This window comes from Neoarius graeffei, chromosome 26 (genome assembly GCF_027579695.1).
Source record: "Neoarius graeffei isolate fNeoGra1 chromosome 26, fNeoGra1.pri, whole genome shotgun sequence".
In the NCBI taxonomy this organism is placed as follows: domain Eukaryota; kingdom Metazoa; phylum Chordata; class Actinopteri; order Siluriformes; family Ariidae; genus Neoarius; species Neoarius graeffei.
Genome location: NC_083594.1, coordinates 33,731,596 through 33,744,005, shown reverse-complemented (window position 1 = coordinate 33,744,005; position 12,410 = coordinate 33,731,596). Strand labels below are relative to the sequence as shown.

Below are 12,410 nucleotides of genomic sequence, written 5' to 3'. Positions count from 1 at the left end.
CAATTTGCCGTATGCAGAGGGCTTTGTGCACGTCCTTGTGCGGCCTCCTTCGCTCTCCTGAGTACTCACTATCTGAGCTACTCTGGAATCGCTCCCGTTTCGCACGAGATGCGTAGTCTGATTCATCCGAAGATGGATCAGGGATACTGTAGCGCACTGACCTGGGTGTGCTACGGGCCTGGGCTCGGGATGAGCGCAGGACGGCTCCATCTTGGCTAAACGACGGAGTCGAGTAGCGAGTTGATGGAGTTTGGCGGGATGTCTGGTTCTGGACCAGGTAATCCACGGTGTCCGGTTCGGACGCCGCTTCCTGCTCTGAGCTTCGGCGCATTGTTGGGGGTCTTTCACACCCCACGCGCCCTTCTTGGGGGGTCTGCTCCTTGGCAGCCCTTTCGGCTTTCTCTAGCCTTTCGGCGCAATCGAGGGAGTTCTTCAAGAGACTACGCTCCCTATATAAATCATTGACATCGGCTGCCAGCTCGGCGTTGCTGGTGGTCAGCCTGTCAACCTCTCCGCAGAGGGATCTGATCTCTAGATCAGTATCCTGGAAGTGTAAAAGGAATAGCTTACCTAGTGCCTCTTGGACACTAATAGTTGTTCTCTTTGGATCTCTCATATGTTTTATTGAGTTATCTATGTTAATTTGGCATTCACGCTTACTCATGCCCCTAATGTTTGCTCTTTTGGAGGCAGAGCAGTGAATGAGGTAGGCAATGACGTCAAAGAGAGACACGTCTTGAGCATTGTCTTCAGTTTCTGAGACACGAGGGGATGCCATTTTGCTTAGGTTGGATATTGGATGATCAATTAATAAATGAGTTAATTAATTAATTAATTGTTATTAACTAATATTAACTATGTAATTAATTAATCAGTTGATAAAGTTTGTTTTACTTGAAAATGCTATCTCTTATCCTAAGTTATGAATAGGTTATTAGTATTTTGTGATATGGTTATCACACTACTGTTAACCGTTTTAACACACCTGGGAATATACCTTAGCAGTTGCTTAAACAAACTGATGGTTTATCTGTTGTTGCAACAATATTCAAGAAGTCAACAAACCAATCGCCTCACACGGGGCACCAATTTAATGTAGGTGCATTTGGGTAATTGAGTGACCAATCTCATTAAATCTGAAGGTTAATAATTAAAATTGAATCAGTCTCATTTGAATCGTTTTCAGTGAATCAATTTCATTGAATCAGTCTCATATCATTAAATCACTCATGGAATCAGTCTCATTAATTAATACCATTAATTTTGGTGCTTAATAATAATAAATTACCAAACAGCTAAATTATGGTATATTCCAAATTATTATGATCACTTACCATATTACATAAATCATATGCACCTTTGAATTCTTGGAGATTGGGGACTTCAAAGATATTGGGACACAAATAAGCACACAGTTTCAATAATAAATGAATTTATTATAACAAAGATAAAAAATGGATAATGGCAGTTGAAATATATACAAACAGTGAGAGGTGTGTGTGTGTGTGTGTGTGTGTGTGTGTGTGTGTGTGTGTGTGAAGACAAAAGATTAGCTTTGTGTGCTAATTAAGATGTGTTTGTGTGTGAGGCCTTGTGACCACGTGTTTCTAAGTAAAGCAAGGAAAATTAGCTTTGGTAGCTAACTAAGACAAAGGAATGCTAGCTAACGTGTTTGTGTGTGAAAGGCCTGGTGAGGCCTGGAGACCACATGTTTGTGTAGGCCTAGATTAGCCTCGTGTGGCTAAGCTAAGACAAAGGGAAGCTAGCTAAGGTGGGTTTGTGAGGCATGTGGCCACGTGTGGAGGCCTAGATTAGCCTTGTGTTTAGCTAAGACAAAGGAATGCTAGCTAAGGTGTGTTTGTGTGTGTGGGGGAGGACCACCACGTGGTAAGGCCTATGGCCTAGCAAAAGAAAGGCTAGTGTGGGTTGCTAGCTAAGGTAAAGGAATGCTAGCTAAGGTGTGTTGGTGTGTGTGTGTGTGGGGGGGGGGGGAGGACCGCCATGTGTTTCTAAGACAATACACTTAGCTTTGGATGCTAATGGGACAAAAGAAATTAGCCGTAGGCTAATTTCACTAGCCTATAACAGTACTGAATCTACTGAAACCTTGGTAAGGTCAAAATGTGTGATAAGGAAATTAAAGTGTTAGTGAGGAATAAAGAGAAGCATGCACAGCCTACCTATTAAAACAACTGAGAGACTGAAACAAAATAAATCAGTTCAACACACTGCGTGTTTGCAGTGTAACAATTAAACCGTTCCTGAGTGTAAATTCACACTAATTCAATAAAAGCTAATTCCTAAGACTAGGTTTTTGATTATGCCCAAAAATGCCAGTCTTACGCGAGATTATGAGAAGATGTCCCGAGACTTTTGGAGTTTTCACCATTGTGGAGATCTCCATGAAGCACAGGGGATTTCTTGGAGAGGCTGAGTTCACAGGAGCCCGTAGAGACTTCTGTAGAAAAACAAAGAATTCTTGGGCCGATGCTTCGTAGCTCGTGGGAAGGAAATCTTTGTAGAACAAGGTGCGCAGTGCTCCAGTTAAAAAAAAAGGGTCCAGCCGCTTTCTCAACTTTGAATTAAAACTGCTTGGGCGGCAGTCGTGACATCACTTCTAATACGAATAAAACTGGTTGTAACTCGATTGAGTTAAAGATCGCGTGACTCTGGAGTCTACCTTGGCCAAGGGTAAGAAAGAAATTGCGCTAAATCGTGGATCTTGCAAGAAAGAGGTCTTTTTCTGGTTTGCTCGGGTGAAGCGAGAGATTCCTCCTTGTGTCCGTGTTGAATTCACGGCGCCGAAAGAGGATGAGCTAGGAGTTCCCGGGTTTCTTATGCTTTCATGGAGGATGTGACGTTGGTGATCCCGCCCCCGCGTGACGCAGGTCAACGCTGAAGTTGGCTGATGGGAAATGTAGTTTCTTAAAGGGACTGTACCTACAGCAGAGAACATACTGAATGATGGCAGAGTAGAATTGTGTCAGCAGCTCCTTAGACAGGTTGAGCTTCCTGAACTGGCACAGAAAGTACAACCTCTGCTGGGCCTTTTTGATGATGGTGACTGTGTTGGTCTCCCACTTCAGGTCCTGAGAGATTGTGGAGCCCAGAAACCTGAAGGTTTCAACAGCAGTCACAGTATTGCTGGTGATGGGCGGCAGGGTGTGTGTGTGGGGGGTGGGGGGGGGGGGGGGGGGGTGGGGGGTGGGGGGGGCTCCTCCTAAAGTCCACTGTCATCTCCACAGTTTTGAGCGTGTTCAGCTCCAGATTGTTCTGACCACACCAACAGACCAGCCGTTCAACCTCCCGTCTGTATGCAGACTCGTCACTGTCTCGGATGAGGCCGATGACCGTTGTGTTGTCTGCAAATTTCAGGAGTTTAACAGACGGGTCTCTTGAGGTGCAGTCATTGGTGTAAAGGGAGAATAGCAGTGGGGAGAGCACACATCCCTGGGGGGCACTAGTGCTGATAGTCCGGGTGCTAGATGTGATGCTCCCCAGCCTCCCCTGCTGCTTCCTGTCAGTCAGGAAGTTTATAATCCACTGATAAGTGGAGGAGGGCACAGTGAGCTGGGTGAGCTTGGTGTGGAGGATGTCTGGAACGATGGTGTTGAACACCGAACTGAAGTCCACAAATAGGATCCTGGCGTACGTCCCTGCAGAGTCAAGGTGTTGAAGGATGTAGTGCAGTCCCATATTGATTGCATCATCCGCTGACCTGTTTGCCCGGTAGGCAAACTGCAGGGGGTCCAGCAGGGGGTCTGTGATGTCCTTCATGTGTGACAACACCAGTCTCTCGAAGGACTTCATGACTACAGATGTGAGAGCTACAGGCCTGTAGTCATTCAGTCCTGTGATGGTGGTTTTCTTGGGAACTGGGATTATCGTGGAGTGTTTGAAGCATGAGGGGACTTCACACAGCTCCAGGAATCTATAGATAGTTTTCACATGACGTCACAGAGTCAGGGATTCCCTAGTGGCGGCCATCTTGCGGGTCAAGCTTAACGTACGGGTCACTGAGCACACATTGTAACGTGCGAGTACAAAGTCTTCAAAAGAACCCAAGCAGGCTATTTAAAGCTAGCAATGGTGCACACCTGTTGTATTCACGGCTGTCGTAATAGGTCAGATGATGACGTCAAGTGGAGCTTTTATGGAATTCCCACTGTATGGGAGCACGAAGGCGAGCAAACAAAGAAACTCAGCACACAAAGGAGAAATCCATGGCTTGCAAGAATCAACCGCAAGGATTATCAGCCTTCCAAACACAGCAAAGTCTGCTCCGATCATTTTATAAGTGGCAAGTTGTTTATTTAAACAAATCAATTGTGTTTAAGTTTGTTTTTGGAAACCAAAACATCATGTAAACAATCTCTAGAGAATGCCTAACTGGAACCGCTGAGTGTACGTTTACATTGTAATGTACACTTAATATCGCTCGTTTGTCACGTTTCTATTTGACACTTGTCACTTCACTCACGCAAGGGTCATTTTTGAAAAACATTTTAGGTCTATTCTGTATGCAGGGATGCAAACAGCGCGCCTTTTGGCGGATGCCACCTTTTTCACGGCTGAATCGCGCAGATCCAATTTTTTTTTTTTTAGGGGGGGCGTTGGAGTGTCTGATTATAATTTCAAAGTAAATTCTGTATTAAAATTACTAAATAAGCAAATCCGTTACAGTCCATGAAACATAGGAAGTATAAGGATGAGAAAAAAAAACAGTGAATCGGAAAGCTGCGCAAATGTGCGCAGCTTTCCGATGCAAAGTAATATTGCACAGTATTCATAATAGTCTTAAATCAACTCGATATTATACACACATATTTATATGCAGTGTTGAGAACTCTAAAATTCCAATGTTTACATACCTTGGCTGTAATTAGGACATGACTGTCACTTGTTTTTATATGGTGGACTTCACGGACCCAGCCACAGACAAAATAATTGTATGACTCCAGCGACTTGTATGCTTTGAGGTCGTCGAGTGTGTAGGCACTTTTACTATTCACGAAATAGTTCACAATATCAGGGTACGATATGGATGGCAGCCCTGCATAGTCACTTGAAAATGCATCTTTGTCCACTTCGTAAGGCTCAATTCCCCCAATCAAGGCCAGTCTGGCTGCATACCGTTGTCGTGAGATGTCGTCCAATGTATCCATATACTTCCGTTTGCTTGATTTTGCCGACATTGATCTTTATTTTAGAAAACTGACTATATAACTTTATAAATTCGTCCGAGATAACGTAGCCGGTAATGGCGATGGTCCTTTGTTTGCCCCACAATACGGCGGCTGGAGGGTGTTCCCCGGAATGCCGTGACGTCAGTGAAAACTATCTATTGAAGATCTAGGTGAAGATGGGGGCCAGCTGATCAGCACAGACCTTCAGACAGGAAGGTGACACACCGTCTGGGTCGGGTGCCTTCCTGATCTTCTGTCTGCGAAAAAGCTGACAAAAATCCTCTTCACAGATCTTGAGTGCTGGTGTGAGGTCAGAGGCGAGAGGAGGCAGAATAGCAGGGGGTGTAAATGGGTCTTTAATGTCTGGGGGGGGGGGGGAGAGGTGTGAATGTGTCAAATCTGCAGTAGAACACATTCAACTCGTCAGCCAGCTGATGGTTCACTGCAGTGTTGGGGGATGGTCTCCTGTAGTTGGTGACGTTCTTCAGGCCTCTCCACACTGATCGTTGGCTGAAACGTCTATTTTTTAAGAAAATTTGTGTATTTTGGATTCTTCTTCCTCTTTATTCTAACTATGTTTTGTGTATATTTAAAATTCTTTTATTGTAACTGTTCAAGCATCAACCACCAAAGCAAATCCCTTGTATGTGAGAACATACTTGCCAAACTTGATTCTGATTCTAATTGTAAGAGAAGACAGAAACCCAGTTGGTGGCTACGCAGCTTCACTTTGCTGATAAACAAGCCCACTACAGGATTTTAAACACTACTTACTATTGTTTAAAAATTCACAGTGTAATTACCTTTTAAGAAGTGGATGACTTTGCCCCATTTCCCAGCGTCAAATGGATGGAGTTTCTCCAGACCCATAAAGGTGATATTATACACAGGTGAGTAAACGATTGGCAGACATGTTGCTGGGACCTGTTCATACAGCTCTGTCTGGTGTGAGCTGGAGAAAAGAAAGCAAATAAAAACATTTTTGTTATGCCATATTGTTAACTACATTGCTTGCATATATGCATTGAACGTGATTTAATCACTGTAATATTGCAATACATTTGATGTGGGAACTTCATGTAATGAATGTCAGATTTTGACAGCAACTATTTCAACAACAACTATTTCAAATATAAACCATAAAATATATGAAGGACTTTAGTCCAAAATGTCCAGTTTCTCAAAAAAAGAAAGAATAATTAAGTTAAATTAAAATATAAGCCCTCTGTGAACTTCACTTACATTTTACTACATCTACAATAATCATTTATAAACATACAGCTTATTATATAAGTTAGTAGGGCATATGATGGCAAATAGGGTTTTAGAATAGTTTATGTATTACATACCCCTTTTTTCCTTCTGAACTTTCTTTACTTGACATGTCGACGACAGCATCCCAGAGTTCAGCTTAAATTATGGATTAAAAAATAAAAACAGACACAGTGAGTGCAGCAGCGCATGCAGCCTAACTGGCACAAATAAAACAATAATGAATACAGCCTTTTTGTTTTGCTTCCTCAGAGGACGAAAGGGGAAAAAATACAATTCCCACAATCCTCTGCAATTCTTGCGCAAGCGCAACAGCAATGTATCAGACGCAACGCCCCATGCTTTGGAAATATTTTCGCTTTAGCATTTCTACTCGATTTCTGAGCTAAATGCAGTGGGTTTGTTGTAAATGATATTTATTGACAGTATATTTACAGAGAATCTATTTGATATTGGTTTTCATGGAACAGCGCTGTAAATGCACCACTCACCTGCTAGCCATTTTATACTGCTCTTTATTTCTAGGGTCAGCTTATTTTCGTCGTCTAGTCGTGTATTATGCAAAGAATATACACTGGCATCTTCTAGAAGCGCTATTCATTCTGTATTCACATGCCCGAATGTTTCAAATAAATAAAACCTGTCACTACCAGACTCGACTATCCCTTGGTTACACTTTCCCTTTTCCTGCCTTTCTGCTTCCAGGCGTGCGCCTGCGTCTCTTGATGACGTCATAAGTCATTAACCGGATAGTAGCCTGCCAAAAATATCTTGAGGACCCGTGAGAACTTTCCTAAAACCCGACAGAGATAACAGACAGAAAGAAATTAGCTGTTTTATATATACTTTTTTAAATAAAATACTTAAAATAGTTTCTAAAATTATCAGAATTACATGAATTATATATATATATATATATATATATATATATATATATATATATATATATATATATATATGAGTGTTTGAGTGGGAAATACGCCACTCATATTTTTCATACGAACTACGTCCGGGACATTGAGTAACATATTTTTCAATATATCACTCATGAGGAAATCGATGAATTGTTTTGATAAATTTGGGGGGTTTTTTTGTTTTTGAACGCATCTATATAATAAAAAGAAAATCACACATTGGCTTGAAGATATGAAGTTTATCTTCTCATGTTGAAAAACCCGTATTTTTCATACAAAATACATCAGACATCTGAGGGACATATTTAAATAATATTGGCTGGTATTGAGTGGTATCTCATCTCATCATCTCTAGCCGCTTTATCCTGTTCTACAGGGTCGCAAGCAAGCTGGAGCCTATCCCAGCTGACTACAGGCGAAAGGCGGGGTACACCCTGGACAAGTCACCAGGTCATCACAGGGCTGACACATAGACACAGACAACCATTCACACTCACATTCACACCTACGGTCAATTTAGAATCGCCAGTTAACCTAACCTGCATGTCTTTGGACTGTGGGGGAAACCAGAGCACCCGGAGGAAACCCACGCGGACACGGGGAGAACATGCAAACTCCGCACAGAAAGGCCCTCGCCAGCCACGGGGCTCGAACCCGGACCTTCTTGCTGTGAGGCAACAGCGCTAACCAGTATTGAGTGGTATATCAGATATATTCCATTCAGCTAGCATGATATTGAACAAGTTGAAGTCGAATATAGTTGAGTACACACAGACGCTATGATGAAATTGTCCTGTGCTATCACCAGCAGGATCATCAGTTGATCTGCCACCTGTCTTGGGGAGTTTCGGCCCTCTTACGATCAAAACTCCCTCGAGGTGGCTAGCAATGCAAAAAGAAGGGTACCACTGCTCGCTGATGAGCGAAAATATTATTGGCCTCTATGAAATCTGATGCTGCTCCTCCTTCAAACCACAAAAATAGCCTGCTTCTCAGGGAAACCCAGGGAATTCCCACTGAGGAAACTAAAGATTACACATTCAGACTGTCTGCTCCTCTGGATATACTTGGACTGCATGCATGATGATCCTGACTGCTGCTTCCGACGCTGCCATGCTTAATCTCCCTCCTGCTGTTCAAGGTTTATTTATTCATTTTTAAAGCACAAATATTAAATTTTACAGTACAAATATTCGTATGAAAGTCAAAGAGCACAAACTCCCACCACCCCACCCAACCATTCCCATCCACCCAACCATTCCCATCCCTTCACAAAACAGGCATACAAAGACATCACAGGCACACAAATCACAAGCAAGGACATCTAAAACATTAACAGTAAAGGAGAACAAAAAAATAACACTGGTGGGGGGGACACTGGTGGCCAGATCCTTGGTGGTTGTCTGCATAATGATCACAATTATGGTGTATTTGTGATAACATCATAACAAAAGAGTAATAGAGGCCCTAAAGTGAAGAATAGGAAGACTTTACAGTACCATTGAGGAGAATAGATACAGTGGGGCAAAAAAGTATTTAGTCAGCCACCAATTGTGCAAGGTCTCCCACTTAAAAAGATGAGAGAGGCCTGTAATTTTCATCATAGGTACACTTCAACTATGAAAGACAGAATGGGGAGGAAGAATCCAGGAAATCACATTGTAGGATTTTTAATGAATTAATTGGTAAATTCTTCAGTAAAATAAGTATTGGGTCACCTACAAACAAGCAAGATTTCTGGCTCTCACAGACCTGTAACTTCTTCTTTAAGAGGTCCTCTGTCCTCCACTCATTACCTGTATTAATGGCACCTGTTTGAACTTGTTATCAGTATAAAAGACACCTGTCCACAACCTCAAACAGTCACACTCCAAACTCCACTATGGCCAAGACCAAAGAGCTGTCAAAGGACACCAGAAACAAAATTGTAGACCTGCACCAGGCTGGGAAGACTGAATCTGCAATAGGTAAGCAGCTTGGTGTGAAGAAATCAACTGTGGGAGCAATTATTAGAAAATGGAAGACATACAAGACCACTGATAATCTCCCTCGATCTGGGGCTCCACGCAAGATCTCACCCCGTGGGGTCAAAATGGTCACAAGAACGGTGAGCAAAAATCCCAGAACTACACGGGGGGACCTAGTGAATGACCTGCAGAGAGCTGGGACCAAAGTAACAAAGGCTACCATCAGTAACACACTACGCCGCCAGGGACTCAAATCCTGCAGTGCCAGACGTGTCCCCCTGCTTAAGCCAGTACATGTCCAGGCCCATCTGAAGTTTGCTAGAGAGCATTTGGATGATCCAGAAGAGGATTGGGAGAATGTCATATGGTCAGATGAAACCAAAATAGAACTTTTTGGTAAAAACTCAACTTGTTGTGTTTGGAGGAGAAAGAATGCTGAGTTGCATCCAAAGAACATCATACCTACTGTGAAGCATGGGGGTGGAAACATCATGCTTCGGGGCTGTTTTTCTGCAAAGGGACCAGGACGACTGATCCGTGTAAAGGAAAGAATGAATGGGGCCATGTATCATGAGATTTTGAGTGAAAACCTCCTTCCATCAGCAAGGGCACTGAAGATGAAATGTGGCTGGGTCTTTCAGCATGACAATGATCCCAAACACACCACCCGGGCAACGAAGTAGTGGCTTCGTAAGAAGCATTTCAAGGTCCTGGAGTGGCCGAGCCAGTCTCCAGATCTCAACCCCATAGAAAATCTTTGGAGGGAGTTGAAAGTCCGTGTTGCCCAGCGACAGCCCCAAAACATCACTGCTCTAGAGGAGATCTGCATGGAGGAATGGGCCAAAATACCAGCAACAGTGTGTGAAAACCTTGTGAAGACTTACAGAAAACGTTTGACCTCTGTCATTGCCAACAAAGGGTATATAACAAAGTATTGAGATGAACTTTTGTTATTGACCAAATACTTATTTTCCACCATAATTTGCAAATAAATTCTTTAAAAATCAAACAATGTGATTTTCTGGATTTCTTTTCCTCATTTTGTCTCTCATAGTTAAGGTATACCTATGATGAAAATTACAGGCCTCTCATCTTTTTAAGTGGGAGAACTTGCACAATTGGTGACTGACTAAATACTTTTTTGCCCCACTGTATATATCCTAAGTACTAGGCTGGTAGAGAAGGAGAACAGTTACAAGTTGGTGGATTAGAAAGTAGTCTTAAACATACTAGATCATGGGAGTGTTTGTAAGTCAGTAAAGTATTCTACAAAAGGACTCCAGTGCTTGAAGAATCTACTTGTGTCCCCATGTAGAGTAAATTTGACTTTCTCTAATTTTAAGAAAAACATGAGGTCTTCCAACCAAACAGATAGAAGAGGAGGCTGTGGTGATTTCCAGTTAAGTAGAATTCTATGCCTAGCCAATAGGGTGGCAAAGGCCACAACATTTGTATGGGTCTTGCTGTGTCACGGAACAGACAGGAGAGGAGATCAAATGCGCTCAAACCACAGTTTATTAATAATAGGGGAAAGGGGAGTTGGAAGAATGTGTGTGGGTGAAGTTCAGTGGCAGGAGAACTGAGAGGCAGGGATGGCTGGTGGTGACATCTGAGGTCTCCCATCCAAGTATTGACTAGGCCCAACCCTGCTTAGCAGTAGAGATGAGACAGGACCAGGCGTAGTCAGAGAGGTGTGGCTGTAGGGCTGAACGAGCTGGAGATCAGGCGAAGGTACAGGAGGGGCAGGCGAGAGGCAGAGTCGACAGAACAGAAGGCAGATCAGGTTACCGGGGCTGGAGAGCAGACAGAGTCAGACAGAACAGGAAATCTTCAGGAGTCAGAGTAGTAGGAACACAGAGCAGGTTATCGGGCTGAGAGTTGCAGACGATCTGACACAGGAGCTAGGGAGAACTGCAGCTTAAATACACACAGGGGGAGAGCAGGTGATCAGCAACAGCCAATGACAGTCACTGAAAGATAATAAGAGGAAGTGAGTGCGGGCGTGGCCGGTAATGCTGAGTGGAGATGTTACCTGAAGAGAGAAGCCCACAGGTAGGACCATGACAGAACCCCCCCTCAAGGGACGGCTCCAGAAGTCCCTAGCCACAGATCACCAAAGACGGGCGGGAGGAGGGGGAATACCAGTGGAGGGTTAGAACTCCTCAGACCGGTCAGTGTCGATAGCCTCCGCACCCTCTTCACTGTCAGAAGAATCATCATCCAAGGACCCCCGCCCAGGATTCGGTTCAGTGTCAGGCTCAGGCGCTGGAGCAGGGGCAGGGTCCGGAAGTGGATCCGCATGGTGAGAACCCCTACGTCGGCCCCGTCGGATGGAGGGCTGGTCGGGGTGTAGCCGATGGAAGTTGGCGATGAGGCCCGGATCCAGAATCCTTCCAGCGGGAACCCACATCCTCTCCTCAGGGCCATAGCCCTCCCAATCCACCAGGTATTGGAGGCCCCTGCCCCTGCGTCGTGACTTCAGCAGTCGCCGGACGGAGTAGACCGGGCCACCGTCGATGAAATGAGGAGGAGGAGGAGGAGGAGGAGGAGCAGCTGGGACCAGCGGGCTCTCATGCACTGGCTTGATCTTAGAGACGTGGAAGGTGGGGTGCACTCTCATGGACTTGGGCAGTCGAAGCCGGACAGCAGACTGGCTTATTATCCTCTGGATAGGGAATGGTCCGACGAACCGAGGTGCTAGCTTACGAGACTCCACCTGGAGGGGCAGGTCCTTGGCAGATAGCCACACCTTCTGGCCCACCCAGTAGGTGGGCGCAGGCGTCCTCCGCCGGTTGGCGCCAGTAGAGTAGCTGGTGACTGACTTGAGGAGTGCAGCGCAGGCTTGAGACCAGGAGCGGCGGCATCAGCGTGCATAGGTGAGGGCAGCCGGGCAGGTGACCTCTCCCTCCTGGCTGGGGAATAGGGGTGGTTGGTAGCCATACACGCAGTGGAATGGGGACAGCCCGGTGGCTGAGCTGGTGAGGGAGTTGTGGGAGTATTCCACCCACAGCAGGTGCTCGCACCAGGCCCTAGGGTTGTGTGACGCCATGCACCGAAGTGCCTTCTCCAAC

The 12,410-nt window shown here is 44.7% G+C and overlaps 1 protein-coding gene across 3 annotated transcripts in view; it reads right to left on the bottom strand.

Annotated features, from left to right (window-relative positions):
- hdac11 (histone deacetylase 11) overlaps positions 1-7,175 on the bottom strand; it is a 147,034-nt gene extending 139,859 nt beyond the window's left edge. For all 3 annotated transcript variants that reach the window (XM_060909879.1, XM_060909880.1, XM_060909881.1), the window contains exons 1-3: positions 6,950-7,175; positions 6,536-6,596; positions 5,990-6,138 (exon numbers count right to left, since the gene is read on the bottom strand). In XM_060909879.1, coding sequence (XP_060765862.1) covers positions 5,990-6,138; positions 6,536-6,570 — 184 coding nt within the window. In that variant the 5' untranslated portion in view covers positions 6,571-6,596; positions 6,950-7,175. The remainder of the gene's footprint in view (positions 1-5,989; positions 6,139-6,535; positions 6,597-6,949) is intronic.
- Positions 7,176-12,410: the final 5,235 nt, after the last annotated feature.